General features: G+C 40.3%; 1 protein-coding gene across 3 annotated transcripts in view; it reads right to left on the reverse strand.

Moving 5' to 3' along the window:
• The window catches only part of csmd2 (CUB and Sushi multiple domains 2), a 152,395-nt gene that overhangs the window by 99,428 nt on the left and 35,774 nt on the right, over positions 1-17,193 (reverse strand). For all 3 annotated transcript variants that reach the window (XM_061760174.1, XM_061760173.1, XM_061760175.1), the window contains exons 4-5: positions 6,933-7,127; positions 1,897-2,104 (exon numbers count right to left, since the gene is read on the reverse strand). In XM_061760174.1, the coding sequence (XP_061616158.1) occupies positions 1,897-2,104; positions 6,933-7,127 (403 nt within the window). The remainder of the gene's footprint in view (positions 1-1,896; positions 2,105-6,932; positions 7,128-17,193) is intronic.

Here is a 17,193-nt window from a genome sequence, read left to right on the forward strand (position 1 = left end):
GGGACTTTCAGAACCCAAGAAACATAATCAAATATTTATGAGTTACACTTAGTGGCAAATGGTCGAATTGCTGGGTGTTGGGTATTTACATTACCATCACATGCCCTGTGATGGGGAGGGAAAATCAATGTGGATGCAAACAATGAAAATGTTAAGCTACGTGTTTATTTAGGCAAGTAGCACACACCAAGACCTATTAGGGTAATTCCTAGCGGAGAATTTCTTTTTTCGCTAGACCATTGCATTGAGACATTTAATCAGCATGCACATCTCTGCTCTGGAAGGCAGCTCTCAAGGTTGTACTTTCTATGCTGCCTTCTCAGAATCCTAACTCTGCTGGGCTGTCAATCAACGTATGGGTTTGTGCGCTATAAACAACAATGTAAGAGGACACGTTACGATTCTCACCTAATTACAGTCATGATCTTGATGGTAATTGTCTGTAATAGAGGGTTTTCCTGCCACAGGTTAGCATTGCGCCGTATAGGTTGGAGACTCTTGTATGTAATAATGTTCCACAAAAATAACTTATTAGATGTAGGTCACTATAAAGAGGGGAATTTAGGACCCCAATGCATTTCCCAGGAGCTTGCTCTTTTATATACCATATTTAGCAAGTGACAACAATACATACAGTATAATACAGGATCGGGTAGAGTTCCTTGTAGTCTTAAGAAGGCTGTGGTGGTCAGGAGGAAAAAAAAAATTCCTCGGGAAACCTTCTGTACCAGAGTACTTTTTTTGCATTAGAAACACACGGGGAACTCAAATTACCAGGTTAAATAGGTAAGTTCCTAAAAAGGTTCCTGCAGTAAAAAAGGGACTAATATGAGGCCACTATCAGTGCCAAATATTAGTGATTAACAAATATAGGAGTAAATGTTCCACTGGCACGCCTATTGAATGAAACAAAAGAGACAAGGAGATATGTATGCTTTTTGCCCTGTTACAATTTCCTTAATTTTCTCCCACTCGTTTCCATTTAAGACATTGAAGATGTACTACTACAACAACCGTCACAGAGATTTTGTCGAGATTTTTGTGCCCCGCCCCGCAGCAACAACAGAGAGCAAATCAAAGTCTTGGACAAGAGGGAAATGACATTGTAGGATCTGCAAAAGAAGCGCTTCTTTTGCACATCCACCTCTGGGACTCTGCGAAGTGCTCAACTCTCAGTCAAACAGTCAGTCTGATCCAAAGTGACTTTCATATCGAGCAGCTCTCCTTTGTTGGACAGTCGATGCACTTATATCCAGGAAGTGCTTATGCTGAACGACTTAATGTGTTTACTGGGTGGATATCATTCTTCCTTTTGTTTCCAAATAATGCTCTTAGTTCAAAGTATTCCCTTGTTTAAAAGAATAGGTGACCCCTTATATAATCCTTGACGCATACCTGCTCTTATTATAACACACATTGCGCATGGTTTGATGCTTGCGTCCGTGTATACATCTCCGGCATACGTTTGTGTGTCGAGCTGACTAATTACTTCCTGTGCTGAGAGAGTTGTCATCACAAGTGGGAGCTGCCACAGATGGCAAGAGGACTACGCTGACATCATGATGTCCTACGTCTTCATTGTTAGACTTGAGCATGTGAATTATCATAGACTGACTAATTGAAAGGATACCAGAGTGTGTGTGTGTGTGTGTGTGTGTGTGTGTGACTGAGACTTAAACCACTGTCACATGCAACACACCAAAGGGAGAAAGCTGTGAATGCCATATAGAAGGATTAATATATATTTTTAATTGATATTACCCCATATGAATGATATCTCAATGATTATTCGCAAGATGGCTCCATTCCACTCAGTCTACAGAATTTCACCCCTTCCCACTTAAAAATCACACAGCGTCCTATATCCCAAGTTCTACACACAAAATGCTTACTCACCACTGCGACGAGCCCTCTGTACCGCTGACCTCCAGCAGGTCGTAGTCATCCTCCAGATGAAAGTCAGAGAACACCAGGGCAATGGTGTCTCCCGGCTCGGCCAGGACAGTCCACGTGCAGTCAGCATTATTGTTGTACTCAGCAGGGTAATTGGGAGTGGTGATCACGCCGCTCTGGCCGCGAAGTGTCCCGCCACACCCGTCGTCTGCTGCAGGGAAATAAATAAAATACAAGTCAGTTTCCAAGTCAAAAAACCATTGACGTTAGATGGTTGCATCTAACAGAATTCAATTCTTCAAGTATGGACCATTTTTGGACCATTGGACCATTGGATTATTTGGAACCTACATATTTGGGCTATATTTTGGGTGCACACACTGAACAAATAAAACAGTGACCTGTAAAGATTGTTTCTGTGCACGGTATATGACTTTGGATGCTACTAACGACAGTCATGTTCCTCAGGCACAGTCAAAATTATTTTTATTAGGGACACATAAATTACAGGTACTTAAATTTCAATATTGTTTCTGGGGGGAAAAAATCTGCCAAATATGACTTTTTAAAATTTTATTTTTGGGGCAAACAAATCATCTCTCTATTGACCAGTCAGCATTTGAGCAGTATTGTAAACATTCCCACATGGCACCATGCGGAATTACAGAGCCAAGTTTCAGTTTGCGGTTTAAAAGACAAATATTTTACAATGATGAATAACTTTTGACAGTCATGCAGAGCAAATAATATTTTCAGGATGTAAGTGACAAAGGTTGAATAAAGAGAACCATCAAGACATTTGGGCAATCGCATGGCATATGGATAACAGCAGGCCCTGTATCTGGACCCACTTCATATCTAAAGTGCTTTTAGGTAATTGTGCCTTTGTTCTATTGTTCCGTATCAAAAAAAATTGACCTGGCACAACTGTACCGAGATTATGCTTTGATTACAGTATATGGTTTAGCAAACTCAAGATTTTAATTAGGGAGTCACTGATGGTGTAGTGGTACACTCGCCTGACTTTGGTGTGGGCAGCGTGGATTCAGTTCCCACTCAGTGATGGTGTGAATGTGGGTGTGAATGGTCATCCGTGTCTATATGTGCTCTGTGACAGACTGGTGACCAGTTCAGGTTGTAGTCAGCCTTTTGCCTGAAGTCTGCTGGGATAGGCTCCAGCGCCCCGCGACCCTAACCAGGATAAGCGGTGTTGAAAATGGATGGATGGATGAATATTTTAATTAATACTGTTATACTCCAGGAATCCGCTGCAAAAATATTGGCATGATCTGTGTTTTTAGATTTAGTTTTGTTTCACAGTTAGGTCTTTTTTTTTTCTGTGTTCCTTGTTCATGTCTTGTCTCGTTAGGTTTTCGTTTCCACCTGGTATCCTCAGCAGTGTTCGTTGGGCCGACCAATCACCTCCTTCCAGCCACTTGTCTTCTCCAGGTGTGCCTAACTGACTCGTCAGTTGACTTGAATTTAGTTCCCTGGTCTGTTTTTGTTGCTGTCATAAGTCACATAGGTTTTGTTGTCATGTGTTCCCGATAGTCTTTGGTCTTGAGTGTTTTGTGTCTTTGTTTAATGATTTTGGGAATTTTATTCAGTGTTTTGAGCTTTCACTGTAGTACATTCTGTTTGGCCTTTTTTTGTAAGAAATCTTTTGAGTACATCCTGCACTCAGTTCCTCCACCTTTTGCCACCAACTCTACCACGCAAACCCACATATTTAACACATATGTAATCCAGTATATGAATTTTACAAATGACATTATTTAATTTTCATTTTAATAATTTTTTTGTGTGTAAAATTTGCATTTGGCAATTGAATCAAAATGGATTCATAGTATACTGGAACAAAGCTCTTCAAATACTTCTGGAGCTAATCTATGTATGGGCCATGATGAGTTTATGTTTTATGACTATGACTTTATCAGTGTGCAACTTTTTTAAGAGCTTAAAAAGAGAAAACACTTCTCATGTCAGCAATTGTATAAACAATACAGTCTATCTCATTATTAAGTAGCTTGAGTTTTTTTTTTAAACGTGTTCCCTGCTCGGATATGATACTATTGGAACACTAAGGTGCACAGCCTCAATAGCATCAATGATCTATGTTAGGTCAGAGAAGATTAAAATGATTTTAAAATGTGCAAGTGGGGGTAGATTGCATGATGCAACACGATTCCACTCGGGGAGACATAATTACATCCTGATTAATTCATATTTGTGTTAATCAAAGCAGGTCTTGTCACTGAGTTTTGAGACCAGTGGATAATAGAGAATGCATTAAATATTACTCCCCGCCTAGCTACTGATGTGTTCGTCACGTCTCGCAACATATAGAGTGAAAATAATGATACACTGTGTGCATATTGCACAATTGTCAAAAAAAAATAATGTACCGGCATTACCAGATAACTAGCAACCCTTTACTGCTCAGTGACTGTTTTTTTTTTGTCAATGTCTTTCTGTCTCCAAAGTGTTCTGTAAATTGACTGTCTGTTGTCGTACTAGAGCGGCTCCAACTACCGGAGACAAATTCCTTGTGTGTTTTTTTGGACATACTTGGCAAATAAAGATGATTCTGATTCTGATATTACATGTGCAAGATGTGAAGGTAACAATTGTGCATTTGTCTCAGTCTGGTATGGGACTCATCAATGGGTGGCCAGCTAGAGCTGTCTGTCATCCATCCTACTTGTCACAACGGCAGCCCCCCTGAGGGAGGGCAAGAGTGTGTACAGACAAGCGGAAACCTGTGAGGTGTGAACTTAAATAGGAGGGAAACCAAGACAGAAGGGCGCCGAGAAGCAGAAGACAGGTGACGGAGAGAGAAGTGAAGGCTTGGGGGATGAAGAAAGGCAGATATGGCGGGAGGGGTGATGAGTGATCGTTGCAGTGGGAGTGACAGTAGATGAGGGAGAGCATTGAAATTCAACGCAAGCTACTTTCTCCACACTTGAAGGGCACTATCTGGCTCCAAACTTCACCTCTGTATTGTTTTCTCCGTTCTGTATCTGCCACTCGTGAATGCAAACTGTGGAAAACTAACACTGTGGGCCTCATGATACCCAGGAAATCATTTCAACTGGGTATAAATATTCTTATCTTCTATTGTAGAGGCCAGAATGATTCCTATGATTGCATATTTTCAAGCACTCAATAAAGATTTCATGCTTTTTCATGAAGGGGGAAAAAGCTACTTCAGTTACATCGAGTGTATGGATATGGAGGCAAAGGAAATGTCTGCTTTTGTTAAATACAAACCACAAAATTAAGAACACATCTTCCCTGAGAAAAGCTATATCAAAAATTCTGTCTGTACAAAGACAAGAAAGAACTGATTTCAAAACTGTGGTTGATGTTTTGCCATGCATGGTGAATAGCTGCACTACCGTACATCTTTCTTTACAACTATTTACAAAAAAAAATAAAAATGGGTACAAATGGCAAATGGAATTTCCCTTGTTTAGTATTTTTCAACCTTTGAGGTTTTTCAAAGTGCTTTAACACTGTATCCTCATTCATCTCCTGATGACACAACATCAGCAACTGGGTGTTTACGATATTGTTCAAGGACTTCGACATGGTCACAGGGGCTCAGAATTGAACCAACAACCTTCAGTTTGGGAGACAAACACTCTACCAGCAGAGTGATGCCTCTCAGGAGATACAATACAATAAATATAGTCACTAAAAACTGTTAAACTAGAAATTGGTGTTCTGAGAGGATTCTGCAACACCATATAAAAACTAAAATCAATTAATTTCATTTTTTTTTGGTAAATTTCTCCAGTCAATCAAGAACATTTGGTCAAATGTCCATCCCAAACTTCAGCAATCATAAGGTTCTGAGAAATATTTTGGAATTGTTATGTGTTAACTTAGCAAATCTATGAACACGGCAATCAAAACTTTTAACTATTTTAACACGTCTTTCATGTAGGATCTCATAAAACTCAGCAGCCATATGTAATGAGGTGTCCAGTGAGTGTACGTGACAAATGGACACAAAATAAAAGCTATAAAACACAGAATTAGTCGTTAAATGCCAAGAATGGCTTACCCTCAATTATAGGTCAATTGTCCGAATCGGGCAAGAAGCATTTGGCAGCTGCTACAAACAGCAGATTGTGAATTCTGCACCAACACAAATGGGTAGCCATTGCATGTAACTGGAGTGTCATTAAAAATTCTCTTATGCGTTGTGAAGACTCCCGCAGGCGTACATGTTGAATTTCATGTGCTACTGGGAAACTCAAATTAATCACCAGGGAAATTGCCAGCCCCAACAACTTGTATGTAATTTTGGTTGAGTAGCTGACAGAATTGCATCCTTGAGTGCCTGAGGAGTCTGGGGTGAGCATTGTTGAGGAAAATGAAATCGCAGATTTGGGTTCTAAAACGGCAAGCTGGTGGTGAATAATAAACAGAAACATTTAGAAATAAAAATGAATTCATTTTGATGAATGTCTATTAAAATTGCATGCATCCTAATTTTGCATTGTCCAGGCATGTGTCTGCATGTTCTGGCGTATGTACGTGCCCAGCCATGTGTGCTCTCATGTGGACTTCCTGACTCCTGGCCTGGATGCAGATGGCTCACTGTCTCAGCTCCCCGCTCGGCAGGCGCGCCGACATAAGCCGCATATTCAGGTGCAGCAAATGTGCAAGCTGAATGCACATACTGTACATGTAAATGTGCATGCATACAGATTGACCGCCTTTTAAAACGATGACTGATAGCAGCATAATCACCCGCAGTGAAATATTTCACAAAAAAAAAAAAAAAAAAACTGTCAACTTGGCTCAGGCAGTCCAAACTGGCAGGTGTAGCTGCAGGGGCACCGCCTGACTTTGAGTAGGGGCAACGTGCATGTGTGCCTGACTGGGAGCGAACATATGAGGTCCTGTCATGCTAAATAAGATATCAGTATGAGCACAGTGCGGAAACTAAGCAGAATAGAATGACAATCAGTATAGTGTAAACCTCTCACCGTTTATCATAATTATCATACTATTTCCAGGCTACCTACCTCTGCAGTAGGGCAGGGGGAAATCCCATGCAGCAGTGCCCGCTGAAGTGGCAAGGCAAGACAACGTTGTGTGACCCTCCAGCACATAACCCGGGTTGCAGCTGTACCGGATTTTGTCTCCGATATTGAATGTGGTCCCTTGCTGCTGACCGTTGAGGAGCAGCCCGGGATTACCACAGTTGTAGCTGGGCAAAGCTGGAAGAAAAACGAGCCATTGTTAGTTAACACATTGTAATGATGTCTTATGTAAAGAAGATCATATACATAATTTAAAAAAGAAAAATATAATTAAATCAAACAAATTGCAGTGCTACAAATTACCATAACTCGGTCATTCATTCGTGCAAAATTGACTCTCTTTCAATCGTTCTCACATGCGAGTTATTTCATAGTAATAAGGAAATGTATGGTTCAGCCAAACTGTACTTCCTGGATCTCTCTTGGCTTCAGCTGTTATATTATAGTAAAAAAAAAAAAAAAAAACTTATTTCAGCTTTCTAAGCACCATTCAGTGGCTATATAATAGCAAAGTGGATGTGCCTACAGTAAACAGGCTATTTTAGTAGGAAGATGGTGTCTTAGCTTGCTGAGTCTTGAACAATAGGTCTTTGGAGTGTGTGGACAAATCACTGTGCACATAAGCGTGTATTGTGACTTTCCGCTTTAAAGTCCTGCGCAGTTCCACACAAAGCGAGCGAGCTGGCCAGAGCATGTGCTGGACTTTGGATGCAACTCAGTGTCTCTGCAGGGACTCAGTAGTGGACAGAATGGCTTTCATGCAGCTACACAGTTTATTGGCATCTCTCCATCATCATACTCGCTTCATTTCCATTTCAATGCATTTGAATACTTTTGTACAATTATGCTTAAATTCCTTTATTTTGCTATCCTCAATGGGTCTGTCTATGATTGGTTTCTGAGAAGCATTTTGGTGATTCTGGACATGCTTGCTTTCACATTATTTATTCCCATTTACCACAGAGAAAAACTTTCAAAGTGACGATTATGGGGAGCTTATTCCAAATTTGCCTCATTTTATTTGTGTGTTGAGCATTTGTCCTCCAGCAGTATCAAAACTGCGTCTCACTGGGATTATGCAGTGCAAGTAAGACACTTGCAAATACTAATTGTCTAATTCACGATTATGCAAACTGATTCGTCTAAAAAAGTTAGAATGGTCAATGTCAGTGCAGTCCATTAGTAAGGCTAGCTAAAATCTGAGCTATATTTTAATATGAAATATATTTTAAAATACATACAACTAAATACTATAAATTATGTATTTGATATGAACTCACTGAAATGATTTGATAATAATTATCTATACACAGCAGCGCCATTTGCATGCCCCACATTTCTTTCCTTGCCAACATGTATCCAGTCTGGTTCTTGTGTGATGTAATGCAAGCAATGTATATATATAAAACAAAAGAATACAGAGTAAAGATGTGAGTCAAAATGACATTCCCATTGACATTAAAATAGGAATATTAAAATCTATCAGAGACAGAGCAAATGCTAGCAAAAACTAATATAAGCATTCGAGTTGCCCTGAATAAGAAATAAGCCAGTTACCAAGCAACCAACAACAGATGGGTAGAATTAGGAAACGACAGCTGTGGGGAACCCTAAAACAACATTTTTGACATCTGCAACAACCTCCAAAGGGCCATGAACATGAACAAAAGTACAGCTGTTACACTGGAAGATGCGAACCACTCATTTGCAAGAAGAACAGGAAGGCTTAGGCTGGAATTTGCCCAAAAAGTACAGAGACAAGCCCCCAAAAATTCCGGGACAAAGTCTTATGGACTGATGAGTCAAAGATGAACCGATATCAAAGTGAGAAAAGGGAAGAAGAAAATGTTGTTGGGAAGGATTACACAGAAAACAAAATAGGCCTTGTGGAGTGGCCCAATCGGTGTGCTGACTTAAACCTGATTGATAATGATGGTAAGACCTTAAGAGAGTTATTCACATCAGATATCCCAAGACTACTGCTGAATTTAAACAGTTTTGTAAAAAATAATGGTCCAAAATTCCTGCGGAGCATGGTGTCCGTTAGATCTGCAATTACAAAAAAACATTTGGTTGAGGTTTTTGCTCCCCAAAACAGGCTCATCTAGTTATTAAGAAAACATAATCAAAACTGCTGAAAGGATTGTCGGTACCCCCCTACCCACCCTTGAGGACTTGCACGCTGCCAGAACTAAGACAAGGGCGTGCAAAATCCTCTCGGACCCTCCCCACCCTGGTCACCAGCTCTTCCAGCTCCTTCCCTCAGGTAGGCGCTACCGATCAATGCAAACTAGAACTAGTAGACATTCCAACAGCTTCTTCCCTCTTGCAATCAACTTCTTGAACAGCTAACTTACAATTCCATTACAACAAGCTGGCAATTTTTTGACTTGAGTTCGTTGTCACATTTCTGTATTATGTATTACTCGTGCACTCACTGTAGTTGTCTCGCCGTGCTGCACTATTTGCATATAGTGGCCACTCATGCCAGAGTAGCATCTGCTCCATTTGCACACTGATTGAGGAGTATCTGTAACATTTGCACAACCATTGTCCCAGATTATCGCAGTACTCGTCACTTTAAACCGCATACACTCCTTGAAGTCTCAGTGCCCTTTGCACAATGGTCATTGCACCGGACTATTGCGATATTAGCCATTCGAACTGAGGACTCTGCATCTTTTTGCACAATTGTTGTTTGTTGTTGTTTTTTGTCAATGTCTTTATGTCTCCAAAGTGTTCTGTAAATTGACTGTCTGTTGTACTAGAGCGGCTCCAACTACCGGAGACAAATTCCTTGTGTGTTTTGGACATACTTGGCAAATAAAGATGATTCTGATTCTGATTCTGATAATGACCAAACAAGTTCTTATTATCACAGCCTCCCAACCATGATAACAAGATTATTATTTACACAAGGACGCTGTACGGTAAGCATATGAACTACATGGAATGATGTAGTGCAACATATCATGCAGCTTTAACCATATTTATTAGGTTTATGAATAATTGCTGAACTTAAAGCAAGTAAGAAAAAAAAAAAAAAAAAAAACAGAAAAACTTTAGAGGAAAAAGTGTCAATTTACATAATGAGCCCACCTTATTCATCATTAATTTTCCTGCACACGATCTTATGTTACAAACCATACAAGCAGCTCAACTTTGACTAAATTTATCCACAAAGTCTAGCTCCATGAAGTTTTAAATTCTAACCCTCAAGAAACCCCAACCCCCCCCAAGTACGTTCCCCCTTGGGGAAGTGGGTTGTCATGACAGCTCAATAATTCACCAGGATGGGAGACAGTGACACGTCTCGTCCCCGGGGTCAAGACGCTTTACACGCTTCTTCTTGCTGAGACGGCAAAGGATGCTCCTCGTCCATCAACGCATCCCTGTCAGTAGAGCACGGAGCGGCCATGCAAAGGTGATCAAGTGCCCACAAACCTGTAACACACACACACACCTGTGCACACGCATGCACACTTATACACGCACACACAGAGGAACCTTGCCATCCATCACAGCCTCTGCACTTCTTTATCCCTTTTCCTTCCCATTTTCCTCTTATTTCTGGTGACTTGGACAGCATGAAACCGATCTCACAGGAGGACCTCTGGACTTTAGAGTGATGGTCTATTCCTGAATGTCTCTGAAAGGTTTCCCTCACTAAGCAAAATTGATATTGGAATTGGAACATCGGAATATATATCAATTCCCGTCCCTAAATACAGTATACCAGCATTAAAATGTAAGGTGCTGTATGTAATGCCCTAACCCTCCAAATGTAACCTTGCATAACTAATGCCAATCTAATCAGCCAAAGCCATTAAAGCTAATTTTCTTATCCAAATAAGTTTGTGTGGACCACAAAGTTGCATCAAAAATCGCTATTCTGTTAAACTAAATACCAGTGGGTGGGTGGGCTCTATAAATAAATGCTGTGACTTTCTTTCCTCTCCTATAGCTATGCGTTCTGAATGACATTGTGAGATTGATCGCAACACAGGTGCATTAACTCAATAGGCAGATTTTGCCTTGACAAGCAGTAATTCAATCAATTCCTCCTGTTTCTCCACGTGAGGTGGACAAAGGCTGGTGATTCGCATTATTTGAGCAACGCAGAAATTAACTGGCACCGTAGCGCTTGAAATCCTAACCATAGCAAACAATACATATTTAAAAATAAATCCTACAATGAACTATAGTTTATATCGTATACATTTAAATGTGTTGTTTTATTCTTGTTTTTAGAGTCTCTTCTATTCCAGTATTTGATGACAGTATTTGTAAGGTGTCTTTTAATACTCTGTAAAACCACTGTATAAAAATGAATGTAACATTGTATTATATATACAGGCTTATAAGTAAATGTCAATGGATGATGAGTATGCATGTTACAAGTGTTTCATGTTTAACTTATTGTTACCACACAAACCAATTTGGTTTGTCTCATATGCAGATTATTTATCTTTTTCCAATTTGCGATGGCACACACACACACACACACCAACACACACACCCACACAAACTTTAAAATGTATGCCAGATACCTTTATTTGCCATACATTTGATATCAAATTTAATAAAAGAGCGGGTTGCTGTGTCGGGCTGCTGGGGTGAAATGTTGAGATCATGCAGATATGATGTTTGTACAAGGGAAAATCCAATCCAATATGTGCTACCACTGATAGGGAAGCAAAGGAAGCCTCAAGGAAGGCCACAATCATCACACCATCTGTGTTGCATGGACTCATGTAATTAAAACAAACAAACAAACAACATAGATCTCATGTTATTTGCTGGCTGAATATGGCAGTATACGTTAGCTTAATTGGTGCTGTTCAGAAAGAAAATGTTCTCTCATGATCCAGAATGAGATGAGGAAAAAAGACCCCCAAAAATGTTTTTGCTGGTATAACCGAAGTACCAAAATACAAATGCATCACATCACATTAAGAGGGAGTCTGATCAATTGTTGTACTGCTTTGTTTTCTTACATATTGTCTTGCTTTGCCCTTCCTTCGCTCGGCAGGTTGCCTTGGAAACAAGTCGAGGCACACCGGAGGGGAATATGTGAACAGGACGTACCAGACCATAAACGTGCCGAGGAATATAAAGCAAATAGAAATGCACCTATCTGCTCAAGATGCAGTAAACCTGGAAACTCTCCAACATCTAGAATATTCTAAGGCCCTCAACAAAAGCAATCATCATTCAAAGTGTTCTTCGATTGAATTTCTCCCACCTATGCAGTTGAGGCCTTCAAATGAAGAGACATCTTCCTTCCAGTTATACAGACTTATTCCTGCCTTTGCCACGTTAACAAACACACGAATGTCAATAGACAGCGTATTAACTATCTCTCCCTAATTAAGTTAAAAGCAGCACTGGCTTGAGGTACAAAAAAGGTGCACTGGAACAACTGATCAATGCCTTCAGTCAACCCCGTCCACTCCTCAAAATTCCACACTTCCCTGCTTCCCTTTCAACTCTTTCCTAACCCCCAGTGTGGCTAAGTAGAGTGAATTTCCGGGTCCGGAGTATGCGTTTAAATCTTGTTGATTTGTGCTGGCATATGTTATTAGGGCGATGCTACGGCAAATTATTGCGGATTAGCAAGCATCACAGTGCTAAATTTGTATTGGATCTTGGATCCGTAATAAGCAATAAAATGTGATGTTGTTTATGACCATGTGAGTGCTATTCAGAGTTTAAAGTGAAGATGAGGTGACAAAGAGAACATTTCAGATTTGCATTTGTGTTTATTTCATAAATAACTAAATATTTTGGGCGTGATGGTAAGATAAGAGAATAGAATTTGAAATGCAAGATTTGATCACATTGCTGATGCCCACTTTACTGTTCTTCAGCTCGACTTGTTTGTTAGACTTGGGATAGATTTCTCTTTTAAACTTGGTCATATGACCAGGTATTGGCTGACAAGGAATTAATACCTCATCGTCCTTAAAATACCTGGCAATATTATCAAAATGAATCCACCATATGAGCCAATAAAAAAACTATCTTACTGGTCTTACAATTACCAACCTTATTTAAACCATTATTGCTCAATATTCATGCATTTGCTCAATGATTAATCTGTAGTTAGAAGGGGATATGTAATCAATCATGATATTATTCATGGCTTTTGCTTCGGGATATTCTCGCTTTCTTCAGTTCCATCAGAATCTGGAACTATTTCCTTCCCTCCCCTTTTGCTGGTGGCATTTGAACACCTCTGGCCTTCCCAAATGCACACCATCCAAAAAAGTTGTGGCCTAATTGATAAAACGAGGTAGTTTGCTGGCATTGCTGCTTTCGTCTAGTTTTTCAAATCCTGTGTGTGTTCTCCAAGATGTGATGCCAGATCTACTATAAAGCCTTGAAGAGTTAGCAGGGACTTTCTCCTTTAATAGACTGCTTCCATTTGATGCCCTTCAGCTCACTTAGATCTGTTTGTCTGCATGCCACACATTTATTTACTTCAACTCAATATGGAGAATGTAACAACAACAATCTAGTCGGAGAAATCAACTCAATCGGCAAGATATACTGTCGTATATTATATTGGTTGTGGAAAAACCAAAGCAAATTCCACTGACCTCATGACTGACCTTTGATATTTAGGTGGCTAACAAGTGACTATCCTCGAGGCAATAAGGTCCTAAACGGACCAGAAGAAGGAAGAGGCGATGCTTGATCGATAACTCTTTCCTGATGAATGACTACACATTAGAGTAGAGCCTGTATGCGGATAAATGATTAAACACTGCAGCCGAGTGGGAGCTCGGTTGTTTGATATCAATTATAGTCCGGGTTGAAAATGCACTCATTCCTGTTCATAACCATCTGGGTATTTAATCACAGAAGATAACACGGCTGAAATTTTAATTGGATTTGTTGTGCAGCTGCTTAATTATAAACAGGGGTTTACCAAAGCTGCCTTTGCTGCTGTCCCCTTATAGAGTTGATGGGTATGTATCCCAATCAGTCAAACTGAGGAAGTGAACACTCACGACAATATCAAGAAGCTAGGCATTTGAGAGTGAAAAATAGAGATTTGATCGAAAGGGGTACACGGGAAACTCGGGAGGGGAGCCTAACGCAGCGGTGAAGTGAGAATGCTACAAAATTTATTTTCACTTCCCATAAGATGCCTTCAAAATACCATCAAATTAGTCATTAGGCACAACATGATAAATGAACACAGACGGATACTAAAGGAGGAATTCCCACTCTTTTTGGTTACAATGGGTTGGAGTTGGAAGGGATTATATGAATGCCGTATAGAAAGAAAAAGAAAATCAAAAGAAGAACATTTTTATAGCAGCAAAAAATATAGTAGTGGGTGATAATTTACAATAAAACAATACTTCTGCCTGAGCATGGGTATGGATGGCAGAGTGGTTTGCACGGCTGCTCAATAGCAAGAACGTCGCCAGTTCATTTCCAGGTTGGACTGCTCTTAACACCAGATTTCGGTGCTTTTCAGTGTGGCGTCTATATGTTTTCTGCATGCATGCATGGGATTTCTCACGTCGGGCTGACAGCTCTGAGGATACATGTTAGATTCATTGAAGATTGAAGTGGTCCTTCGGTGTGAATCTGAGTTGATATTGTTCATCTGTATGCTCTCCTGTGATTGGCCGGGAACTGGTTCATAATGGACGCATGAACATTTCAACAAGCATATTGCATCAACTCAATCACTTAATCATCCAATTTATCAATCAGGGATTTGCCGTAGCCCTTTAACATACCAGGACAGTTGATTGACACTGTTAGTGATGTATTAATTTAGTAATGGTTCTACTTTGCAGTGGTACAAAAATGTCACCCATAGTCCAAGGCATTTCTAATATATAACCCCTGAAAAAATGTTGGGGGAGTTTATATACAGTGGGAAGTTCTTACCTTATCCCAGCCCTAAACAATGACAACCTAATCTGAAGACAATACAGCCACAAATCCACACAAAACAGGGATTGTGCAGAGAGGGACGAAGTGGAAATGTGGGAGAAAAGGGCTTGTGTGCTAACAAGCAAAGGCGGCTAATCCTGAGGAGAGAGAGGCTGGACGAGAAAGGATGAAATTACTTTTAAGAGGAGTAAAAGTGGGATACAGAAAAAGCATAAAAAGAGAAAGAAATGGGTCAGAGAACGACGGTATTTTTAAAAGAAAATTAGCATCATGATGCTTGACAATAAAGAATATAAACTACATTGTGCTGACATTTTTAGTCTGATTGGGTGCTGAAAAAAAAAAAACATCATTATCGTCATTAGCAAAGTTATTTATAAAACTACAACCCATCCAAATGTGAGCCTACGACTTACGATGCTATCCAAAGCCCACTGCTCATTTTTCATATACTGCAACTGTGCAAGTCGTCCATCAAACTACTTCATAGTCCTCAAAACAACAATTGAAAAGATGTGGCGGTTTCTCTCCTAATCACAGCTGATGAAGGGTGTTGAATGGGCGGGGGTAAGAGAGTCTGGGGGCGAGGGCTGCAATTACATCAAAGCCTACAATCCTGAGGGGAGGGAAGCTGGCATTTACAAGAGGCCAAGCAAGACTGTTAATTACACACTTATGTAAAGTTGCAGATTTTATATTGTAGAATGCTGCCACATAGAACAAATGATGAATAAATCCACATGAAACGTTTTAGAGAGATCAACATAAGGTAGAGTGCGGGTGTGGAGTGTGTTGGATGAGATGTTCTAAACTAAAATGACACCTTGGAGAGCTTTTATGTCCATTTGTACACTAGCGGGTCACTTCCTTGTTCATACAGTTGTAAGTTACTCCCTGGTTTATGGCTAATGTACACCATTCTTCGTGACCCCAAAAAACACTAGGAATTAACAGAATTAACAGACGAGACTCCACCAGTAAAAAGCCTCAATTGTGACTAAAACAGGACCTCAGTTTCATAGCAATGTGTTATATACTTTCTGCTTAACTTTGCTAACCAACTAAAAAATAGTGATTACTTCTGAACTTGTACCATTTGGTGCTTGCTTGAGGTAATGAACTGCTATGAGGGAATGAGAGCATTCTTTGAGTATTTGTTTTGGAGACGGTGGTAGACGCACAAGTAAAAAATGCATGGCTCCAGTGGATGGTGAGCGAGCGCTGCGCAGGAATAATGATGCGGGAACAGTGCCGCTGGGCTTCAAACCTGCTCTTCGCACAGCTGCATTGCCTCGCAAGTGTGAGTCACCCTTGTCTACCTTTCGGTAAGCTTTTCACACCTCTCTTATTTTAACTATTATTCGCCCTTCTTTTTCAGTGGGCTTTATGGTGCAGTTTTCACACCATTTGATGCGCTCTCACCTCTCCCCTCTTTGTTGGGATGCAAGGAGGGTAGGTGCTCCCAGTGTCGTCAATCATTATGGAAACAGTAGCCGGCACATTGCGCCTTTCAGTGAAGCAAAAATAAATACGTGGCATTGACGAAACTACATCGTTGTCAGTTTGGCTTTCACACACGTTTCACGCTCGGCTAAGGCATACCTCTTGGTTGTCACTCACAAATTTAAACCTCATGCCACAACCACCAGCATGTTTTCACCCACTCTTTCTTGCATGTGTCAGAATTGTAGGGAAGAAAATAGGATGTGTGTGGGATTTTTACTGTGTGATCTTGAATCCAGTGTAAGCGATCTATATCATAGGTACTGACATTAAGTACTCGCAGATCCCGACTGCTGTTCACATTTCTGACTTGGACAGTTTTATGCATTCGACCCCTTGGCACTGTAAACTAGATCATGTAAAGTCACTCATCGAAAGATGACCTTTCTGTTCTTGCGCCACATGACACCAAGCAATCACTTATTTGAACGTGTGCGCTTGAACATCTGCCTGGGTGCAACTACAGGGTGGAAATGTATTTAGCAACAGAGTGGAACAAACACTCATCTCAACCTCGCTGTTCACCAACCCAGAAAACAAACAAAATGTCCAGAAGGAAGGGTAAAAGAGTGCACAAACCCAAAATAAAGAATGACATCATACTTTCTACCACAACATTTTAGTTTGTAACAATATAAATGCTTGATTACACTTGAAGCATGTCAGAGGATGAGGCGCTCGGCTTCACTTCACATCACATAACATTTTTATTTTTTTCTGAGTATTATCATGGGAAACTGTTGGCTATGTTGCAGTTTCATCAAACATGCAGACCCAGAATGTGACAAATTTGAGTGAGCGTTAACAGCCACAAGAATAA

The sequence above is a fragment of the Phyllopteryx taeniolatus genome, chromosome 21 (genome assembly GCF_024500385.1).
Source record: "Phyllopteryx taeniolatus isolate TA_2022b chromosome 21, UOR_Ptae_1.2, whole genome shotgun sequence".
Classification (NCBI taxonomy): domain Eukaryota; kingdom Metazoa; phylum Chordata; class Actinopteri; order Syngnathiformes; family Syngnathidae; genus Phyllopteryx; species Phyllopteryx taeniolatus.